At 53.2% G+C, this 22401-nt stretch overlaps 9 protein-coding genes across 9 annotated transcripts; 5 read left to right on the plus strand and 4 right to left on the minus strand.

Moving 5' to 3' along the window:
• Nucleotides 1-188: 188 nt before the first annotated feature.
• Nucleotides 189-4680, plus strand: J4E92_000511 (uncharacterized protein; the record flags this gene model as incomplete). Its single annotated transcript, XM_051491927.1, has 7 exons — nt 189-464; nt 545-2012; nt 2063-2764; nt 2838-3289; nt 3345-3466; nt 4013-4139; nt 4189-4680. The coding sequence occupies 7 exons, from the start codon at nt 189-191 to the stop codon at nt 4678-4680; spliced, it is 3639 nt and encodes a 1212-aa protein (XP_051357439.1).
• A 321-nt stretch (nt 4681-5001) lies between these two features.
• J4E92_000512 (uncharacterized protein) lies at nt 5002-6828 on the minus strand (the record flags this gene model as incomplete). The annotated part of the gene is made up of 2 exons (XM_051491928.1): nt 5002-6776; nt 6822-6828. The coding sequence occupies 2 exons, from the start codon at nt 6826-6828 to the stop codon at nt 5002-5004; spliced, it is 1782 nt and encodes a 593-aa protein (XP_051357440.1).
• Nucleotides 6829-7187: 359 nt separating this feature from the next.
• J4E92_000513 (uncharacterized protein) lies at nt 7188-8435 on the minus strand (the record flags this gene model as incomplete). Its single annotated transcript, XM_051491929.1, has 3 exons — nt 7188-7935; nt 7987-8208; nt 8260-8435. The coding sequence occupies 3 exons, from the start codon at nt 8433-8435 to the stop codon at nt 7188-7190; spliced, it is 1146 nt and encodes a 381-aa protein (XP_051357441.1).
• Nucleotides 8436-8841: 406 nt separating this feature from the next.
• On the plus strand, nt 8842-9880 carry J4E92_000514 (uncharacterized protein; the record flags this gene model as incomplete). Its single annotated transcript, XM_051491930.1, has 2 exons — nt 8842-9287; nt 9337-9880. 2 exons carry the CDS (start codon nt 8842-8844, stop codon nt 9878-9880), a joined length of 990 nt encoding a protein of 329 aa, XP_051357442.1.
• Nucleotides 9881-10193: 313 nt separating this feature from the next.
• On the plus strand, nt 10194-11594 carry J4E92_000515 (uncharacterized protein; the record flags this gene model as incomplete). Its single annotated transcript, XM_051491931.1, has 1 exon — nt 10194-11594. The coding sequence occupies one exon, from the start codon at nt 10194-10196 to the stop codon at nt 11592-11594; it is 1401 nt and encodes a 466-aa protein (XP_051357443.1).
• A 736-nt stretch (nt 11595-12330) lies between these two features.
• Nucleotides 12331-14190, plus strand: J4E92_000516 (uncharacterized protein; the record flags this gene model as incomplete). The annotated part of the gene is made up of 3 exons (XM_051491932.1): nt 12331-12533; nt 12590-13203; nt 13259-14190. 3 exons carry the CDS (start codon nt 12331-12333, stop codon nt 14188-14190), a joined length of 1749 nt encoding a protein of 582 aa, XP_051357444.1.
• Nucleotides 14191-15317: 1127 nt separating this feature from the next.
• On the minus strand, nt 15318-17367 carry J4E92_000517 (uncharacterized protein; the record flags this gene model as incomplete). Its single annotated transcript, XM_051491933.1, has 4 exons — nt 15318-15608; nt 15659-16251; nt 16306-17025; nt 17085-17367. The coding sequence occupies 4 exons, from the start codon at nt 17365-17367 to the stop codon at nt 15318-15320; spliced, it is 1887 nt and encodes a 628-aa protein (XP_051357445.1).
• Nucleotides 17368-17879: 512 nt separating this feature from the next.
• J4E92_000518 (uncharacterized protein) lies at nt 17880-19532 on the minus strand (the record flags this gene model as incomplete). The annotated part of the gene is made up of 1 exon (XM_051491934.1): nt 17880-19532. The coding sequence occupies one exon, from the start codon at nt 19530-19532 to the stop codon at nt 17880-17882; it is 1653 nt and encodes a 550-aa protein (XP_051357446.1).
• Nucleotides 19533-20877: 1345 nt separating this feature from the next.
• On the plus strand, nt 20878-22180 carry J4E92_000519 (uncharacterized protein; the record flags this gene model as incomplete). Its single annotated transcript, XM_051491935.1, has 3 exons — nt 20878-20968; nt 21020-21316; nt 21372-22180. The coding sequence occupies 3 exons, from the start codon at nt 20878-20880 to the stop codon at nt 22178-22180; spliced, it is 1197 nt and encodes a 398-aa protein (XP_051357447.1).
• Between the last annotated feature and the right edge of the window lie 221 nt (nt 22181-22401).

Raw genomic sequence — 22401 nt, forward strand, 5'->3', positions numbered from 1 at the left:
TCGTCCCGCCATTACCCTCTGAGTCCCTCTCCATCGCCAACACGTTTCCTCGACGCGTCCATCTTCGCGTGCTTTGCCGATCGCCCCGCCCAAGGCCGCTGGCTCCACCCTTCCAAGCTTCACGATACCACGCAAAGTCCTGGCTGAGCAAGCTGCGCGTTGGCGGCGGCGCCCCTCCAGTCGACAGAATGGCTGCCCCGGATAACAAGCAAGGCTTCCTCTCCAACCTCTCCCCCTGGCCTTCACGCGCCGGCACTCCCAAGCCCCCAGCGACACCCAAGGCCGAGGGAAGTGCGGACAAGGCGAAGAAGGCAGAGCAGGAGAAGGAGAAGGATAGAGCTGCGGCAGTGCTGGCTCCCCAGCAGGGAGGAGACCATGTGATTGACCGGAGGTACAGGCTGAGTCTCAAGCGGTACCCCAAGGACTGTCCTCCGCTGGCTGTGAGGTGGTTCCATGCTATAGATGTAAGTAGTCAATATACACCTTTGGGCTTTCGTCATCTCCACAGCGCTCCCGCCTTCCGTTGCGGCACTGACTTTGGCAGACGCCCAAGCGCAAACCCCTCTCGAAACATGCCATGGCCCCAGACACGGCCCTGCCCAAACCCAAGAAATGGATACCCTTCGGGGCCAGCGACTCTCGCGCCATCGAGGCCGCCTTCCAGAAGACTGCCGACGAAGCCGATGCCGACGAACTGCGAAAGGGCATCATCAGCCCCACGACGCCCACCCACGCGAGCGCGACTCCTCCCAAAACCACAAAGGTGCCCGTCAACGAAGACTACCTGTTCGATGTCGAGATCGAGACACGCGAGCTGGCGCCATCATACTGGCTGGGTCCGGTATACGATGTGAAGCGAGGGACGTGGTTCACACCGGATGGGGAGGCTGTCGATGAAGGTCTAGCCATGCAGCTCGAGGAAGGCTACCTGAAAGTCAAGCCATGGAAGTTCGGGAAGCCGGAAGAGAAGCGAGCAGTTTCGCAGCCCCGCGCTCGGCCGCTCTCCATGGGCCCAAGTGCTGGCGAGGACCACCGCAAAGAGCTGGCCAGGCTGAATCGCGATTCGACATCCAACCCAGTCACGCCTAAGTCGTCGTATGATAATCTACAGAAAGAGGCTTCGAAACAGTCGAACGATTCCAACCCCGGCGATGCATCTACGACCTCCAATGCGCCCGCCGACTTACCGCGCACACACCGACTGTTCGGCGCACATCTGAACTCTACCGTTACCTATCAAGACGAGACGACAGCCTGGATGTTGACTGATGACATGTGGTCGCGCATGGGCAGTACCCTGTATCAGCGCTTCGCTGGAGGAGCCCATTATGCTGGGTACAAATACATCCGAGGGTACACCGATCCCAAAGAAAAGAAGAAACAACCGACCCCAGGGAAGGGCCCTCAGAGCGCAAAACAGGAGGATCGACCGGCTACACCCGCCCTGGCATATGGCTCAGATCACGGCAAGCAGTCGGACTCTGATGCTGATGGAGAAACGTCTGAAAACGAGCGAAGCATGTCGCCTTCCCAAACGCGCAGGCGCAATCTCGAACGACAGGTCTCGTCACTGATGACATCCTCGAAACCAGAATATGAGCAACAACAGGAAGAGGAGATGCGAAAGCGCGAGGAGAAAGAGATGCGGGAAGACTACAAAACCCAGCATGGGAGTGATCAAGACCGTGATATTGAGCATCTGCTCCTAGTAACACATGGCATTGGACAACGTCTCGGAATGCGAATGGAGTCTATCAACTTCATTCACGACGTCAACACTTTGCGCAAGTCCCTCAAGTCTGTCTACTCAGCTTCGCCGGATCTGCAAGCCCTGAATGCGGAAACGGACTCAGAGACCAAGAACAACCGCATACAAGTCATCCCCATCATTTGGCGGCACTTACTGGACTTCCCTAAGCAAAGCTTGAAGCACAACCGCAAAGAACACGACCTAGGCGATCTCGACCATGAAGATGAAGAGTATCCTAATCTCGAGGACATAACCGTTGAAGGTGAGTTGGGTGATCCGGTCCTGAGCTAGACCCGATAACTAACAACACAGGCGTTCCCGCTGTTCGCAATTTCCTTACTGATCTCGCGCTTGACATCTTGCTGTATCAAAGCCCCGCTTACAAGGGCCATATCTCTCGCATCGTCGTTAATGAATTAAACCGCACCTACCGCCTATTCAAGGAGCGCAACCCATCCTTTAAAGGCAAAGTAAGCTTAGTCGGGCACTCGCTCGGGTCTGCCATCATGTTCGATATTTTATGCATCCAAAAAGACCCAAAAGCCAAACCAAGCACACAATCGGCCAAACAGCGAAGATCTACCGAAGAAGGCCTGAAGCTGGACTTTGAGGTGGAGGACTTCTATGCTCTTGGATCGCCTATTGGCCTGTTTCAGATGCTCAAGGGGCGTACCATTGTTGGAAGACCGCAGAATTCTACCACTGGATTTGTTCCGCCAAAGACGCCTGCGACATCGATTGATGACCCGTTCTCACAAGGCGGAGACGAGCATGCGTTCGACATCACGACTTCCTCGCCTCTCTGCAAGCAAGTCTTCAACATCTTCCATCCGACCGATCCGATTAGTTATCGCATCGAGCCGTTGATATCGCCAGCCATGTCAGCCCTTAAGGCTCAGCCTCTACCTTATACCAAAAAGGGCATCTTCGGTGCGCCTGCATCGCAAGGCTTTACTGGTATTGGACAGCGCGTTGGCCAGGGTGTGACAGACTTTTGGACTTCTCTAGGATCTGGTAAGTTCAGATCGCTTCTGACTACCTGACATATCTGTTACTATGAGCTGTCTGCTGACAACACATGTGCTAGGTATCGCCAGTGGACTACTCAACCGCAGTCTCGGCATATCAGGAACCGAGATGACAGGCGCAGGCAGCAATACACAAGGACAGCGCACCTCTCGACCCCTCACCGCTGCGGCGCCCGCCCCAAATAGCGCTGTAAATCTCGTGCCAGGACTCAACGAGCCTACCAGTGCCTTCATCAGCGAAGAGCGTCGCCGCCGCCTCGGACAAGAGACCATTGCAGAGGGCACAGACGGCGAGCACCCTCCGACGCTTATCGAAGGGGACATTGAGACACTCTTTGCTGGTTTCCAGAAGCGAAGAGCAAGTCAACAAAGCGAAGACGGCGAGCGAGACGTAGAGAAAGATCTCGAATGGCAAGAGCTTGAAGAACGAAGTCGCAAACTTAAGAAGGAGGAAGCCAAAGTCCGAGCCCTGAACAGCAATGGTCGCGTGGATTACAGTATCCAGGAAGGCGTAAGTAACAAAGCCATCTCCGTGTGTAGGTTGCGGTTTGCTGACATTGCAACAGGCTTTTGATATCTCGCTGCTGGCGAGCATAGCGAGTCACATGACATATTGGGCCGACGAGGACGTTTCGCATTTCATGATATCGCAACTTTTGGCGAGACATCGCGTTTTCAAGCCGAAGGAGTGAGTTTTGCTCGAAGACTAGGCAGTAGATTGATGATATACCCTGAATAGATTCCTGATATCTTCATTGATGGACGCGAACAGGACGATAGTGAGTATCATGGGATGACTTATATAGTCTGACCTGTCCGTGTTGTTCTGAAGTTGTTATCTTGGGCTAATGCACCCTTCCGCCGGTGATCATTCTAGAGACGACAGGGCATTTCTCCGCCAGGTGTTTGCTGCAAGGCGCGGACGTGCGTTTGCTATGCGCGCAGTCTTCTTTGTTTGCGCTTTCCTTACTTTCACGCCCCAGAAATCGCATTGGGAAGCGCGTCGCACAGACTTTTCGAGTAGCATGATCTCACTGACCGCGAACAAGGCAGTCGCGACATCGACCCGCACAGCCACCTCTCCACCCGCACCCGCAACGATGGCCACTCCAACAACCAATTCGACAATCGCTCCCGCTACCAATACCGCCACTACGTTCAATTTCCTACGTCGCATCAGAACGCGAGTCGTAGATTTCTTCCTCCCCGGAAACATCCGCCAAGAATATCGCAGGATCATCGCGCCTCTCGCCAAGTACAGATATGCATTCGTCGCACTTGTCGCCAGTACTCTGTTTGCGATCGCAGAGTATGAGCAGCCCGGATACTTGCCCAGACCCCAAGAGTTGACCAACGCCGTGGTATGTACGTCGAGGAAGCCACCTGGAAGACATTACTAATGGCTTGTAGATCGGCTTCCTGTGTGCGAGCATGCTGATCTTCGCTGCTTTCGCGTTGATGGAATACACCGAGACGCACACCTGGCCTTGGGAAGACGAGGGCTTCGTGTGGCCGTGGCAAGCGCTGCTGTGGAGTCAGACTGCATACGTCGATGAGACGATGGGAGAGAGCGTCGCTGCGTATCGCAACATGAACATGATGGCGCCCTCGATCCGGGTAGATGGAGGGGAAGAAGCTGAGGTACTGCAGGAGACTGCATCTTGGAATGACAGTACCAGATCCATGGCTGATTCTACACTCGGCTCTACTACCCCGGCTGGCTCGCCCGCTCGACCCGACATCGTCATCCCGCCTACGCCCTTGCTGCCTGGTGGCCTTCGTCCAATCCATCTTCCACCACCGCCGGTGCATCATTCTGGTCTCTTGGGGGAGTCGCCGGCGCCGATCAAGTTCAAACACTTCAGCGGGCACCCAAGCTTGGAGAATGTTGATGAGGAGTAGATTGGGATAGCCCAGAGGTGTATGCGGACATTCGAAGCAAAGAACGTGGGGATTTTGGAATGTCGCGCTATGCTTCAGCGGCCTACAGGCTGGGAGATGTCAAAGTCCGGAGTAGTCGAGGATATCAAGGGTAGGTATAATGAATCACTTCAACAGAGGCAAGCTTGGTTTGGAGATGATATGAAAAGGCAGAAAAAGTACCATTCTCAGCTATCTACTAATCGTGAAGTGCAGTACCCATTGCGGACCAGCCGACAACGAGCATACAAAAAATAGAGCAATCCAAAACGGCGCTCGCAAACAAAGCTGCACCCCACCGCCTCAATTCTGAGCGCGAGCCGGCTTCAGAAACCTCACCCAATGGGCTTGGTGCTTCCTCACCAACTCCTCCAACTGCCCAAACACCGCCGCGTCCAGTTCTCGCTGCAGTTGAACCTTGTTCTCCTGCCAGCCATACTTCTCCAGGTAGCGCCACGCCCGCGCCCACAAGAAGAAGTCGCCCCCTTCGAACAGCTGCTGCTGACCCCCATTGTCAGCGACAAACCCGGTCACCAACCCATCAACACATGCCAGCACGGAGATGAGCGAGCGAAGAGCCACTGTCCCACCAGGGGGCAGCGACTGACCAGATCTGCATTGCCAACGCAGGAGGTTAGCAAACGCGCGAAGTCCGTTCTCTTTGAGACGAAGATTCGTCTCGAAAGAGGCGAGGGAAGAACCGGAGATGTAGTCGGCGATCTTTTCCAGACCGGTCGAGCTCACAAACCAGAATTCGGCTGCCATGACCAGCGGGATGCTGTTGAGCCCGGCGTCGGTAGGCTTCTCCTGCTTGGAGGTGTTGTCGTCGGCGTCATCCTTGATGCCCGGGGCAGCGACCTCGCGGAGTTGGTAGATGACGTTACCGCCACGGCCAGCACCGCGACGGCGCGAGGAGGGGCGGGAGGCGGGACCAGAGGAGAAAGACGAGGTTGGCGCGAAGGCCAAACCGGCACCAAAGGCGCCACCGAAGGAAGGAGCGGGCGCAGGCGCGGCAAAACCAGCACCGAAACCAGCACCGAAGGACGCAGCAGCAGCACCAAATCCAGGCCCGAAGGCAAAAGAAGAGGAGGGGAGAGGGGCGGGCGCGACAGGTCCAGGAATGTCATCAGCCTGGGGCTTATGGTCAGCCCCAGCTGGAAGAGAGAGGGAAGGTGGCAGCGCGACAAATCCGGAATTGTCGTCAGCCGGAGGCTTATGGTCAGCCTCCGCTGGGGGAGAAGGGTGTCGAGGAGGAGGGAGAGGAGCCGAAACCGAGGATGTGAAGCCGGGCAGCACCAGTCCCAGGGAGCCCGAAGCATGATTAGCAGGTGTCGCCAGCGACAACCCACCAAACAGAGGCTGTAGCTGTGGTCCTGGTGCTGGAGCCGGAAGCGGGAAGATGTGGATGAGCCCTTCGGGCTTCGACGGGATGCCGGCCAGGATTTCAGCGACTGTGCGCTGAGGCGGCGGCGGTGCGACAATGGGGGCGGGTGGTGCCGAAACAACCACAGCAACCGGAGCGGGAACAGGAGCAGCAGACACCACGACCGGAGGAGGAACCGGAGCGACGAAAGGCGAGGGGGGAGGCGAATTCGGAAGGGGAACCAAACTCGCAGCCAATCTCTCACCACGGACCGCACGCCAGCGCCACCCACACACCGGATCCCAAACTCTTTCTATCTGGCCAGAGGCCTCGGTGGACCTCACGTCCAGGAACGTGTCGTACTTGCCCTCAGCGGGCAAGTATTGCTGCTGTTGTTGCTGTTGCTGCTGCTGTCGGGGCGGCGACAGGAGGGAGCCAGGGCGAGCCCACTCAGGAACCGGAGGAGGAGACCGGGACCGAGCACGCGCAAGAGCTCGACGCTCTCGGCGCGGCAGCGAAGAGGAAGGCGAAGATGGGGCGGTATGCGGACCAGCCGCAGGGACCGAGGAAGAAGAAGAGGAAGGGGGAGAAGCCCAGAAGTCATCATGCTCGCAAGCGAGCCACCCCAGGAGAGTAAAGACGGCGAGGAAGAAGAGGAATGCCATTTTGGCAAAGGTATGTGATGGTATGTATGTGTGTGTTGGAAATGTGTGGGCTGTAGAAAGAAGAGAGGGGACGCGGGAAATCGCTCTTTATATACTGGGCATCTGGGAGCTGCAAAGCTGGAAAGAATAGGACAATAGCTATCTTTCTATTGTGAGGTGGTTTGAAAAGTCGAGGTGACTGCTGGAGACGACAATAGGAATAAAGTGGGGAAGTGAAGGTGGAAAATTTACCTATTGTGTTCGCCTTCACCTCGGAGTATTGGGCAGACAGGAGACACATGGAATAGCGAGGAGGTACTCACGTCGCCATCGGGCTTTACAAGCTTCATACAGACGTATACGTAAACCTCCAGGCCTATCCATGACGTCTCTGCCCATCAAGCAAAAGTAACCTGCAAACCTCCAGGCCTCCCCATGATGCCTTCATTCACACACTGCCAATGAGATGTAGACTCAACGCCCTACCACTCCCTAACCTCCCCTCCCGGCCCAATAAACCCCGGACTAACCCAAGCCTTCGCACCCCTACTCTCCCTCCTAACCATCTCCTCATCAACTTCAATCCCCAACCCCGGTCCCTTCATCAACTCAATATACCCCTCCTTCACATCCCACACCTCGGGATTCTTCGTGTAAGACGTAAGATCCTGACTACCAGCATTATAATGTATACCCAAACTCATCTCTTGAATCGCGAAATTGGGTAGCGTGCAATCTACCTGAACACACGCGGCGAGGGCGATGGGGCCTAAGGGGCAGTGCGGCGCGATGGCTACGTCGTAGGTTTCTGCGGCGGAGGCTATACGGCGCATTTCTGATATACCGCCTATGTGCGAGATATCTGGTTGGAGGATGTCGACGCAGCCGGCTTCGAGGAAGGGGCGCACATCCCACCGTGAATGGAGGCGTTCGCCTAGCGCTATGGGTATGGACGTCTGGTTGTGAAGGGATGTGATACCCGTGATGTGTTCGGAGAGTAAGGGCTCTTCGATGAAGAGCGGGTGGTGTGGTTCTAGGGCTCGCGCCAGTTGCTTGGCCATGGGCTTGTGAATGCGCCCGTGGAAGTCCATGCCGGCGTCCATTCCGAGGTCTTTGACTGTTTTGAGACGGTCGACGGCGGATTGGATGGTTGAGGGGGAGTCGAGCCAGCCGATGTCTTCTGTGGCGTTCATTTTTACGGCGTGGAAGCCTTGGGCTTTGCGGGCGAGACTGTATAAGCGGGTTAGTAGCGCTGTAGTCTCATTAATTCGAGATACTCACGCTTGCTCCTTAACGTCATTTGGTCGGTCTCCGCCTATCCATGCATACACTTTGAGCTTGTCGCGTACTTTGCCTCCAAGGAGTTGGTAGATTGGCACATTGAGTTTCCGAGCCTTGAGGTCCCAGAGTGCGATATCAATGCCAGCTAGTGCGCTCATAAAGACTGGTCCGCCACGATAGAAGCTGGTACGCCAGCACATTTGCCATATGTGTTCGATGTCACTGTTATTTCGTCAGCATCGATGCTGTTCTGCGTACTATGAAACGTCTCACTCTGCTTCGAAGCCAACGTAGCGCTCAGCCCAAGCGTCTAAGCATCCTTCGACTGCTTGTGTGTGGCCTTCTAGTGATGCTTCGCCCCAACCATAGTTTCCATCTGCGTCGGTAATCTTGACGAATAGCCAACGCGGTGGAACGCGAAAGTACTCGATCGTTGCTATTTTGCCCATGGCTTACGCTCTTCGTTTTTGTACTCTACTATCTCTGTTGACGTTCGGGGTTGTCGATGCCAAGTTTCTGTTAGAATCTCAAGCATGTTCTTCACTTGGAACATGGCATTGCCATCTGGGTCTACATAACTCCTAGATTGGCCAATGAGCACAATGCCGCCGCCATGTCCCCTTCGCGGTAAGCCGAACGGCGGCGCGGGGTCAAAAGGGCCAGAAGGGCTCCACCGCGGGGCGCATAGCTTCGGCAGCTGGAGTAAAGCAACCCGAGGAACGGCTGATCAAGACTTGCAATAAAACTCGCGGTACTCGCTGCGCGTGATAGCTGCTGCTTAACATTTGACTCCAAGAAGAAGAAGAAACGCATCACCAAGCGACAAGAACGCGATTCTACGCACGAGCCACAGAGATGACATCATCACCCCCTACCGGCGTCTTCGTCCCCGTCCCGACCTTCTTCAAACCCCAATCCGAATCCAAATCGCTGCAACCCGCTGTCGACGTGCAGACTCAAGTCGAGCACTCTGTATTTCTTGCCAAAAATGGCGTGCGCGGCCTCGTTCTGCTCGGCTCCACAGGCGAAGCGATTCACATGTCGCGACAGGAGCGCATCGACCTTGTCTCTGGTGTGCGGAAGGGGCTAGAAGAGGCAGGCTTCAAGGACTACCCGATTATGGCTGGTACATTGATCAACAGCGTGGATGAGACGCTGGAGTGGCTGGAAGACTTCAAGAAAGCGGGTGCACAATGGGGACTTGTCCTTGCGCCGGGCTACTTCGGAGCCGCGGCGAGCCAGGAAGGCATCAGAGAATGGTATACCGTTGTCGCTGACAAGAGCCCATTGCCCGTACTTATGTGAGTCTCAACCACGTGAAGTTGTTGTATCATACTAACGAGACGATAGCTACAACTACCCCGGTGTAACCAACGGCGTCATGGTCACCCCCGAAACCTACCGCATCCTCGCCCAACACCCCAACATCGTCGGCTGCAAGATGTCGCACGCCGTCGTCTCATGGCACAACCAAGTCTCCCTGGACCCCAAGATCGACCACAACAAATTCCGCGTCTACTCTGGCCTCGGCCAACAACTCGGCCCCATCGTCATCTTCGATGCCGCAGGTGTCATCGATGGTCTCGCAGCCATATACCCCAAGACCGTTTGCTCGTTGATGAAGCTGGCGGAGACAAGGCCGATCACCGATGTGAACCTCAAGAAGATGAAGGAACTGCAGTACACGGTTAGTACCGCGGAGGAGTTCATCGGCAAATACGGCATTGTGGGCATCAAAGAAGCAGTCAAGAGGGTCACCGGTTTTGGCACAATGGAGGGTGGAAGGCTGCCCCTCAAGGGTAAGCTTCCTGATGGCGAATGGGAGAAGTGGAGTGAAACTTGGGAGAGGATACAGAAGATGGAGGACTCATTGAGTGAGAAGGATTTCAAGTAGAGTAAGCTTTGTCAATCCAAGCGGCCGTATTGCCTCAGCTTCAGATGTCCTCAAGTCTTGCGTGACATTGTTTTGATCTCTTCCTAAAAGCTCAACATTATTATATCGACTAATCCAGCACAGTGCTTTCCTTCCGTCAGCACCAAACTAAAGCAGAAGTTCACAACGTTCACGAACAAGGCATGGGTGATGTGCAGAGACGGCGACGAAGGTTTCTAATACATACACAGGTCCAACGAAATCCCAGTCTAACTGATCCTAATCTCACGCTTTACCACTCTCGAGCCTGCCGCGGGCAGTGCACTGCGTCAGAATGGCTAAGTTGGATGACCTGCCGGATGAGCTGATACTCAACATACTCCACAGGATTACCTCCGATAAAGCTGACCAGACTACTCTAGCAGGTTTCGCACGTGTTGCAAAGAAATACCGACCCGTCGCCGAGGAGGTTCTTTACCATGCGCCTATCCTTCCCATCGGATTCGATCATCATGGTGCCGCTATGCAATTCTTGCGTGCGTTGATTAAAGACGCGAAACTCGCGAACTTCGTGCATCATCTCGTGCTTCCAGTCACGAAGCGACTGCACAACGATGAGTCAGAATGTCAAGATCAACAATGCGTGCGCGGTCTGGAGGAGCTCAAAGCTGATATAGATCGCCGAGAGGGCTATGATTATAAGCTTTGCACTCAAGTTGAGGGTGAGAAAGAAATTTCCATCGATGGAAAGATCGACGGACAAACGATGCCTGCATGTTACTTCGAGCCGTCACTCGGTGGCCTTATCCTCGGTCTGCTCCCAAACCTGGAAACGCTCGACATGCAAACCTACCAAGAGCCGTTTGGCCCGGATGAGCATGGTAAGGTACCGCCAAGAATCACTGAGACAACGGTCCAGGACTGGTTCAGTGCTCAAAGCAGTCAGGTTGGCGACAACGCCGTTAGTGGTCTTGCTGGTTTGCAACACCTGACTTGTGAAGAAATCACGGACTTTGATTTCTTTCGAGGGTCGAATCTAACGTCATTGGATCTAAAATGGGACACTTACTTGGGAGCGAACCCTATCGCAGCTCCGGTACCCGCAGTCATTTCTACCAGCATCACTTCTATACATTTTGAGCTGGGGATTCAAATGCTCGATGGTAGAAGGTGCATCAGAAGCGAATACCTCCACGATCTTTTGCAGGGTTTGCCAGCGCTTCAGAAGATATCAGTATTTCTCTCTTACCCTGAACGGCACTCTCACCTTGACTTTGAGGATAGAGACGACCTAGGTTGGGATAACATCATCGAAGCTCTGAAACACGCAGCGCCAACGCTTGAAGAGTTGTTTATTGATGTCGAGGTACCCTTTACGGATGAGAGCGTATCGACACGGGCCAGATCCATTGGCCCTTCACTGCGCCATCATCATTTTGACAAACTGAAACGGCTACGCATTACGAATGAAGCGCTGTGCAGCGTACAAATGAGTCATAGAGTTGATACGGTCGACTCGCTTCCTTTGGGGCTAGAGACGATCGAAGTTGTAGACCCTGATTACCGCACTCTGGTTTGGGTGGATGCTCTCACAGTTCGTAAACGTGAGGGGCACCATGCTGCACTGCGCGCAGTTGCATTGAGACAGCGAGATTTGGTCGAAGCCGCGCAAGTCTGGTCAGATGCGGAAGAAGAGGGCATTGTGATTATTAGAGCCATCTTGCCCACCCACTAGCTGCTGAAGCATTTTAGCTCATAAGTTCGTAAGGGCGTCTTCATATAGAACCAATGTATCACAAGTAATACCATGATGGAAATGATGAGATTGATCGAAGTGCAATGGTGAGTAGCCAGCAATGAGGCGTGCCGAGGTCGGACGCGACGCGCACGCGCCTAGCAGCTGATCTAGATCAAGATAAGATAAGATCAAGCGAACTCACATTGGATGTTCTCCACCCAAACATCGAGACGCGCAAATTTTCGCCAGCCACAACACAAGTCTCTTTTGTGGCCGTCAGCCGCAAAGTCGCCTCTAACAGATCATTTGCGGGTGTAAAGCAAGCAGCACCGGAGAAGAGCCGAAGATGGGGTTCAAGCCGTCTCTGGACCCGCCGAAAGGACCCATCTGATAAGATTATTCCATCAACACCATGCTTCGAAGGGCTAGTACCCCTTCAATGCGCCCCCATCATGGCTAAGGCCTTACCCAACATCTCGTGTTCGCCGTTCAGTTTTGCTGTTGCGACGTCGTGGTCAAGCTCCGGGATAAGCTCTAGTTCAAGGCGTCCAACGGAAGAAGCTTTGGCTTGGGTATGTCGGCCCACACGAGTATCACGCTTAGCTGCTGCTGCCGAGCAGGACCCAGAGTTGCGGCAATGTATTTGAGCTTTGGTGCCCTCCGCGGTAGGCAGATTGCGATGCGTTCAGTTCGTCCAGACAGATTATCAGATCATTGAGACACGCCTACAACAATGGATTCTATCGCTGCTGTTCAGCCTGGCACCGAGCCTACGAGGCAGAAGAACATTGACGTTGTCGATATCGACGAAGAAGATGCGATTCGCAAGGTCGAGGAAGCTGACATGCCTTCTGTCTCTGCGCAGGAGGGTGTTAGGGAAGTCGAAGCTGTTACTTTGGCGTGGACCAAGACATCTCTAGCATGCGCATTCTTATGGTACGTCGCTGGAGATTCTAACTATACGCCGACGGTGATACTGACAAAACTCCAAGCATGTGGCTCTTGTACCTCACGAATGCGTTCCAGTCATCCATTACCTCGAACCTCACACCCTACGTAACATCCGGATTCGAAGAACACTCCCTCATCACCGTCATTACCATCGTCTCGAACTCCATGGCTGCAGCCGTATACATCCCGACTGCCAAGTTGCTCGATCTCTGGGGCCGCGCTGAAGGTTTCGCTACGATGGTGTGCTTCGCTACCCTCGGTTTGATCATCATGGCTGCATCTACAAATCTAGCGACGTACTGTGCTGCGCAGGTCTTCTATACAATTGGATTCGGTGGTATGACCTACTGTGTGGACGTCATCACAGCGGATTCGAGTAGTTTAAAACACCGAGGTCTGGCTTTCGCATTCACCTCTTCGCCATACATTATTACGGCGTTTGCTGGCCCAAAGGCAGCTGAGGGCTTCTACAACAACATCAACTGGCGTTGGGGTTTCGGTACTTTCGCAATGATTCTGCCCTTTGTCGCTGCACCACTGTTCTTGCTGTTGAAGCTCAACCTGCGGAAGGCGAAAAGAAACGGCGTCCTTACAAGAGAAGCGAGTGGCAGGAGTCTTTTGCAGAGCGTTGTCTTCCATATCCGCGAATTTGATGGTCAGTGTCTCCTACTGTTGAGAATTGTGATTAAGGCAGGCTAACAGCTCTGTAGTTCCGGGAGCCTTTCTACTAGCCGCCGGTCTCGTCATCTTCCTCCTTCCCTTCACTCTCGCCGACTCAGCACCAAACGGATGGTCTACGGGATACATCATCGCGATGTTAGTCATTGGCTTCGTGCTTCTGATACTGTTCGGTCTCCACGAGCGCTTCACAGCCGGAAAGCCCTTCCTGCCCTTCGACCTCTTGACCAGCCGCTCCGTCCTCGGCGCTTGTCTCCTCTCCTTCACATACCAGATCTCGTACTACGCCTGGAACTCATACTTCACTTCTTTCTTGCAGGTCGTGACCAACCTCACGATCGCAGAAGCAGGTTATGTCGCATCAACATTCGACGTCCTCTCCGGTGTACTACTATTGTCAGTCGGTCTCATCATCAGCAAGACAGGCTACTTCCGCTGGCTTCTTTTCATCGCCGTACCGATCTATATCCTCGGTCAAGGTCTCATGATCTACTTCCGTCACCCGAACACCAGCGTAGGCTATTTAGTCATGTGCCAAGTCTTCATCGCGATTGGTGGTTCCATCATCATTCTTTGCGAGCAGATCGCCGTCATGGCCGCCGCAGATCACCAACACGTCGCCTCTGTTCTCGCACTTCTCAATATCTTCGGGTGGCTAGGCGGCGCGGTAGGATCTACCATCTCCGGCGCGATCTGGACAAATTCCTTCCCTCAGGCACTCATCGATCTACTCCCTGCTGAGGCTATGGAGAACTTCGATCTAATTTACGGTAGCTTAGATGAGCAATTGAGCTATGCGAAGGGTAGCGCGACGAGGCTAGCGATCGAGGAAGCATATGGTATTGCGCAGAAGAGGATGCTGATCGCGGGTACAGCGATCATGGGACTTTGTTTGGTATGGGTTTTCTTGATCAAGAACTTCAATGTGGCGAAGATGCAACAGACGAAGGGACGGGTATTCTAGGCGGCAGAATGGATAGTGCAAGGTTGCTGCAGGTGAGAGAGAAGTTACAGTGAGAGGGAAGGCTTACGTGGAGGGGCTCCTCTGCCTGCAAACGAAAGTCGCGACTCTACCACCTTCCTGTATGTACATAAAATTCTAATCTCTGCATCCACAACGATCGTAAGGCTGTTACTGGCGCTCTGATCCCGGGTTGAATGCAAGAATTGACTCTCGCCACCACGATGTTGCACGAAAATGATCTTTCATCTGCATACCAGTACCGAGTACTGCCTTACTACCACGCCAAATCGGACACAAAGTCTTCAGCTATCTCGACCACCCCAGTCTATCTTGCAGTACCCAAGCGCACCCGTAGGATCCAGTCACCACCGACCCCGCCAATATCCGAGGCCCAGCGCCTTAGTCGCGAGATCGAGATCAGGAAAAGAACAGGCTGGCTCGAAGTACTGGGAGCGCGAAAAGCACGACTACAAGCCGTTCAAAATCGCGTGTCAACTGTTGTTCCGGAACCACTATTTGGCTTGAGACGCGAACTCATGGTGAGTCTGTTTGCGCTATATCGTGTCGAGCAACCTGGCTAATGTGACATTAGAACAAAGATGACGTTGGTCGAGATATACTGCGTCAAGTTGACTTGATCGATGACGGTATCGAGAAGATTATCGAGAGGCGCAAGATGGAGGAGGCTGCGATGGCGCTTCTACACATGTCGAGGACGAGAGCTTGTTGCGCTTGTGCGCAGGACATTCGAAATTCTGGGGATTCGAGACCTAAATGATGAGGTCAACGAAAGGACTGCAAGGCCGACCATTGGAAGGGGGCAAGGGTGGGATTAATGGGCGTACGGGAGTGTGACTGAAAGCTCGACCCGATAGAGTTGACAATGTTTTCGTGTCATAGTACTGGTTGGAGATCAAGATCTCAAAAGCATAATGTGTATTTCGGCAACCGCTGTAGGCAGCCCCATGTAATTGCAAAAGCTTCGTTGGATGTAGATCTAGACCAAGTCTTTGTAAAGACCCAAGTAACGTCCGCAATTCAGTTCTGCAAGCTCAGTTCATCTTAAATCTCCTTCCACCCAGTCTTTCCAGATATCTTTTGTATCGTAAAGGCATCTAGAAGAGTCACTAAGCCCCGTGCCACTTGTGGTGTCCTCCAATTCCTCTCCACCGAGCTGGAGGCCTCAGATGGCTAACCAAAACGCAAAAGAAGAAGAGCAAACAAATAGTTGGCAACATCCAGTTGCTCTCCATGTAATGCTTCTGGCTCGGCTTGCTCGTGTTGATGAGACATATGAGACAGACAGCGAAGCCGATGAGAACGATGGTGAGAAGGCGCACGTATTGACGTAGATGGCGCTTTACAGGTGGCAGGGAGACGAAGGCAATGATAGCCATGAAGGTAAGTGCAAGTCCAGCCTAGTGCATGTCAGTAAAGAGTAATAGAGAAGGAGCGGGGCTTAACTTACGGATAGAAAGACGTAGTCGAATACAAGCTCGAAGCGCGTTTCGTATTTCTGAAGCAGCGCGGCCTTGTCGAAGAACTTTCTCTTAGGCTCTTCTACTGTCTTCGGTGCCGTCTTTGGTACCGAGATGGATAAGCTGTCGAACAAAGTCTGGATGGCCATACTCTCTGCGGTGTTCAAGCTTTTGGTGATCATGTCCACAGCTGTCAAGTTCTGCTCGTCCGTCAGATGATTATCGAAACTCTGCGCCAGGACGGTCAGAGTGCTGTTCCAGGTCTCGAGTGCTTTACTCGCATCGACGCCTTTTGGGATCGTGTTCCACAGGTAGACGTCGATCTTGCGACGGAGCGCGTCGGCGAAGAGGGTGCCGTTGGCATAGGCACCAGTCAAGCTGAGTCCTTCAATTTCGCGGAACTTCTCATCGACACGGTCCATTCGAATGAGGGCCACAACCCACATGATGAGGTAAGAGACGCCCTGGAGGACGAGGACGAGCATGATGTGGAGGAAGAAGTGGAGTGAAGCCCAGACTTGCTGCTTGATCGTACCAAAATGTTCCTCGTGCATGCGGTCGAAGTATAGCATGTACAGAAGATCTGAAAGGTATTAGCGTGACGCTCGAGAAGCCAGGTCGATGGTTGGTATCTTACAGATTATCAACACCGAAGAGACGATCTGGCCAGTTAGCTGAGTATCGAACTGAGATCCATTCTTGACGATCTTCGATATTGCTTTGCAGACAACGATGATTCCCTCTCCCAGGATGATCAAGGTAAGTAGCGACATGCGCTGTACGATGTGGGTACCCTTGAATGAGATGACGCGCCAGTAGCATGAGATGCCAACAGTGATGACGATTTCTGCAGCGCTGATAATGTACCATGCGTAATGTACTTTAGTCGTGAACTGCTTGCAGACACCTAACTCCAGGTTGCACGTCTCCTTGGGTAGAGCACCAGTAATGCTTCCGTACATTAATGCCGCGATGAGCGTCGAGCCGATAACGAGCGATAGCGGCAGGACAGTCCTTTTGTGTTTGCGCACGAAGAACAAAGTGACGCTATACTGAGCCGCGAGTACTAGACGAGACACCATGAGGATGAATGAAAGCACTTGGTACTTCTGGAGTGAGCTTGTAGGTTTTCCAGGTTCCCAGGCAGGACCGACGACAGCGAACCCGACCATAACACCGAAGTGGAGGGCTTTGGCAATTCGCTCGAAGATGCAATCGGCAGTGAAGCGAACGTCATAGAGCGAGTTCGAGTACCAGGTGAGCCAGAGCAAGGCGAAGAACCCGACGTAGGCGCGCAGGGAGGCACTGTCGTTGATCTCCTTCAACGAAGTGAACGTGGTCAAGTTGGCGACGAAAACTGAAAGATAGCGTCGTTAGCAAGAAACCTTCAAATTGTAGAAAGACCAGAATGCTTACAGAGATCGAAGAACAACTCTTGATTCGTGGCTTCGGCATGGCGCTTGAAAGATGGCATGTCACGCAGCTCTTGCGTGCACACCTCGACCTCGAGCTGAAGACCAGCTTCGGCATTAGGATCGTGAAACTCGCTATCGAGGACCGACTGTGTATTCTCTCGGGTTATGGCTGGGCTTTGATGTTCCTTCTCGCCGTCGTCTTTGACATGGTCTTCGACCAAAGGCGAAGCAAACCACTTCAAAGGCTTCTTTTCTTCGCTATGATGGTGGTACGTGTTGCCCATCTTGACCTTGGAGATATATGAAAGAGTGTAGAGAGTGATGCAGTCTCTATGAGTCACCGGTATGAGTTATAAATGGCGAGTGTCCTCGACCTAGGTGATGGAGAGTGATGATGCCAGAGCTTATATGCAAGCAGGGCCGACTGTCTGTTATTGCGTGATTGCGTGCTACTGTGATAGTGTGGAGTCACGGGTAGCATGGGAATAACTCTGGAGATCTATGAATGTGACGCGTCAATATATTGGGGTAACTGTGAGTACCGAGTGCTGTTTGGTTGTAGACGTACAAACGCTGTTTGCACGTGCCGTGGTATGTGGAGATACAGCAGCGGATGTTGCGGTGACGATATCAGAAGCTGTGTCATATCTCCTTATCTCCGGTCCGTAACTTCACCGATGAATACATCCTCAGATTGCAGACGACGATGCGACGGTGATGTTGTTTGTAGATTTTTGTGAAGCAGGCTGGCTGTAACATCGATAACGTCACCTTATCGTAACAGTACACATTGAATCTACACCAACTTCAACTCGAAGTTCTTAACCAGGACCTCCCCACCCAGCTTGCTTGTCGCAAAGTTGAACACACCGAATCGGTATCCCGTGAAGAACTGCCATGTATTCGCCATGTTGTATGCAGGACCAAGCTGCACGAACTTGGTGCCATCAGTGCTGTACCAGAAAGTTGTTTGTCGCACCGCGTTGGTGTTGGAGAAAGCTGGCGTGATGTCTGACTGAACGCGGAACCACAGATCGGTTGTGCCGGCAGCAAGACTAGGCCCCGTGGCAGCGACAGTACCGGTAGACTTCGTCGTTCGGTCTGCGTTCAATTCCAAGCCGTTGACCATTACCAACTTTGCCGCAGAGCCTTCTTTATGTATACCGATGTATGCTCCGGTGTCACGGAAAAGTACAGCGCCAGCACGGTCGCCAGTGGCCATTTTGCTGATGTCGATCTTGAAAGTTCCCGATGACTTCGGGCCAAGGATACGGTGTGTCAGCGTATTGCGCGCCGCGTAGAGGTCATTCGTAACAGAAGCAGTCTGTAACTTGATGCCACCAGCCCCGCCTACTAGGCTCCACTTGCTGGTATCAGGGTTGTGGTTGAATTCCCACTCTGCACTTAAAGCTGTTCCAGTAAATTTGTCCAAGCCGGTGGGTGGGGGGACGGTCTTGGCGGTTGTGACTGGCATAGGGTATGTCTTGCCCCATTCACCATTCACTTTCTCAACTTCCGGCCATCCATCCGCCGTCCACTTCAAAGGCGCAGCGACAGGAATGCGTCCACCAGGATACGAGTCCATAAACGCAACGTAATACCACTTCCCATCTTTGGTATCGACTACACCGCCTTGGTGGCTGTTGCCTGCGTTCGGCAAAGGTCCTGCAATGCTGTCGACGAGGATTCGCGCCTCATATGGGCCCCAGGGACTCTTTGACTTCAACACCCACTCGTCATCGGCCGGCTTGGTAGCAAAGATGTAGTATGTGCCGTTGATCTTGTACATGCGCGAACCTTCGAGGTATAGGCCATTTGGATCTTCATAGACTTGTTGACTCCTGACTTCCGCTGTGCCGTCGGCGTTCAATTGGGCAACCTTGAGCTGGTACTTGTCGTACACGATGTACATGGTGTCATCATCGTCAATAAAGATCCCGTTGTCGTAATAGCACTTGGGGAATGAGCCCGCGGCAGTCCAATTCCAGCTCGACACTTCGCCATTGTTGGCGGCTGCATTGTTCCCGTCGGCAGTCCATATGTACGACTTCCCGGTGGATTGAACACAACCAATCCAAATGAACTTGTCGGACGATTCGCGGTATCTCAGTGAGCTGGCCCAGATGCCCTTGACGTAAGCATGGCCTGCTGTGTTATCGAGGTCGTATATCGAGCCGAAGTTAAGTCTTGGTACGCTATGAGTTACTGGTGTCCAATTAACGAGGTCGTAAGACTTTAGGACCGGAGCTCCTGGCGAGAAGGCGAAAGTCGAGGAGGAGTAGTAGAACACATCGCCTATCCGGAAGACGTCGAGGTCGGGATAGTCTTGCCACAAGACTGGATTGTTGAACGTTGTAGCCCGACTGGTAAGCTCGTTGCTGGCGAGTGGGCTTCCCACGGCCGACCGAGACAATAAGCTGGCGAGCGCAATAGCTGAAGAGAAGCGCATGGTGGCTGGCGTATGCAATGAATGTGCTTGTGAATCGAGCGACGATGCCCTGGAGCATTTATACCAGCAATGGGCATTGCGCTATTTCGAGTGGCGCATGTCATCTCTGGAGAACCTTGTCTATTGTAACATGTTCATCAATTACCCCACATAGCCCTCTCAGGAAGTGCGCTACCGCTCAAGACGCCGTATTTACATTGAAAACCCGGGGTAATCACCGCACCAAGTTTGGGGTCGTCGGACCGGCTTCGCAACGCTCTTTCCCATTGGTGCAGCTCGGCTTGAGTTCTTCCGACTGGACACAGGCTGAGTGATCGACGTCGTCATTGCCGGTGGCTATCCGTGGTGTCGTGAGTTTTACCGAGCGTGAAGATTTGCGAGAATGTCGTATACATAAGATGAGATGCGAGGGGAGATGACATCGAGTGTGAGATAGAGGATGCAGGGGTAGATGTCAAAGCAAGAGGGCCCGAGCGTCAACCGTGTTTCGTCCGAGCTTCCAGACACGTTCCTTTAGACCCTGCACCAGCCTCGCTACGGCGAAGAACATAGCGCAGACGTCTACCTGCTCCAATCCAGTCCGGCTGGTGTGCTTCCAACAATGCGACCTCTCAGGATGACGTCAAAAGTGTTGTCGTTCGTAGAATGACAGCTTTCCAAACAGGGTGTGACCTTTCCCCAGAGTCGGCACAACTTTTCTCCGATCGCCTTAGCCCGTTTGTATGTCATCTTCGCCCTGTACTTCACTTATCGTCACACAGAAGGACATGATCGGTGTGAGCAAAGAGCGACATTGCTTGTCTGCACATACCCTCAGACTGCTTCCCCGATTTGGCAATTTGTACAAACATGGGGTGCAGATACGGGATGCACATGGCGCATGCCAAGAGCAGACAGGACTCTCTGGAAGAGGAGGCAGACGACTGATGAGGGGACTAAATCGGTTCGTTTTTCACACATTGCCTGGCGGCGAACCCCTCTTGCCCGTGGTCGCCACAGTAGACTCGACATGATACGAGAACGGACACTACAGGCAAAGTTGGCTGGCTTCACGAGACCAATGGCTTCGATGCTTTTTTGCTGCACGGCGATTGGACATAAGTCTTCGCCCCCACCCTTCAACTACATGAAGGTTTGCTAACGCTCATTACAAATCACGGCTACCTTGTCTTGTGGCTTGGAATGCGGTATGAATGCTAGTCAGCGAAGGATGGTGGCCTAATAGCAACTGCATAAATAGTTGTCGTCATCTTACCAGGACGAAACGCCCACAGAACAACTCGAACTCCTCGAAGATTACTGAAGCGGCCACTCGATCAAGATTGTTTGCTTCTACTCCTTTTCAATGGACGAATTTGAGAAATACCTCGAGAAGGCGACTGCCAAAGGCTCGGACATTGTGCCCGGGGCGGTGATGGCTGTCGTCGATAAGGATGGTACTTTCCCCGATACTATCTCCAAATGAGTGTATCTCACGCGCGCTGCAGGCAAATTCATCTACAAGAAGACCGCAGGTTACAATGGCGTCACTGAAGATGCGGAGCCTATGGACTTTGATCAAACCTTCTTCATCGCATCCTGCACAAAGCTCATCACTGCTATTGCTGCCCTGCAAAGCGTTCAACACGGTTTAGTCACGCTAGATGGACCAGTCGATCAGTACCTACCAGAACTGGCTTCCCAGCCCATCGTTCAGATGGACGGCTCCGAGATCAAAGTGCGTCCAGCCACGAAGTCCATTACGCTGCGTCAACTTATCACGCATTCCAGTGGCACGACGTACGGTAAGTGTTTCTAGACGGACAGCACACAGCATGGACTGATTTCGCCAACTTGTAGACTGGGCTTCTCCAAGTCTTTACGCGTGGAGGGCCTCACGCGGCGAACTACCCGCTCTAATAACCGACGGCAACGTGGCTAAGAAGTATGCCTATCCACGGACCTTCGAAGCTGGAGAAGGCTGGGAATACAGCGGTGGTTTCGATTGGACCAGTTTGCTCATCACACGTTTGACCAACATGAGTTTCGAAGAATATGTCGAAATCAACATTGCAAAGCCTCTCGGTATAACTTCATTCACCTGGCATCTCAATCGCAAGCCCGCAGTGGAAGAAAAGCTGATGCGCACGAGCACTCGGCAGGACGACGGTAGTCTCACAGATGGCCCAACACCCTTTTGGTCTGGCGACCCTGTTGGAGAAGGTGGTGGAGCGGGCTTGTATGCCAATGTGTACGACTACACGCGCGTGCTTTCCGATCTCCTCAAACCTTCGCCTATCATTCTGTCCAAAACCATGGTCGACGCCATGTTCAGCCCACAGTTCGCCGAAGACAGTCTCGCGGCCAAGGCACTCGTCGATAACGCCGAGCTCGCTTATACCTGCACGTTGGACGCCAGTATGGAAGGCGTCAAACCGAACTTCGGACTGGGTAGTCTGTTGCTGATGGAAGATGTGAATCGAGAGAACTACTTCAAGCCAAAGGGTACGTTGTGCTGGTCAGGACTTCCGAATCTACAGTGGAGTGTCAATCGTGAGAGGGGAATCGCGCTGTTCTTTGCGACGCAGGTGTCACCTTGGGCAGATCGCAAGACGTTCGATCTTGTCGCAAGATTTGAGACGGCTGTTTGGCGAAACCTGGAAGCATAGAGTTGGTGGCAGTTGATAATTAGTAAGATGACTGGTCTTTTCGCAGTGTGCTTTTGCTATGCATGCATTGATGTCTGCAACGCTCGAGCTTATTTAGTTGAGTCTGTGCGCTACTGCGGTGGTACAGGCGAACGTGGAAATGACTACCTAGGGAAGTTACCAGTGGCGCTAGTTCTCAGACTCGCACACCCGCCCTTCCTCACCACCGATACTGCACCACG

This window comes from Alternaria infectoria, assembly GCF_024043175.1.
Source record: "Alternaria infectoria strain BMP 0036 chromosome Unknown scaffold_1, whole genome shotgun sequence".
NCBI lineage: Eukaryota > Fungi > Ascomycota > Dothideomycetes > Pleosporales > Pleosporaceae > Alternaria > Alternaria infectoria.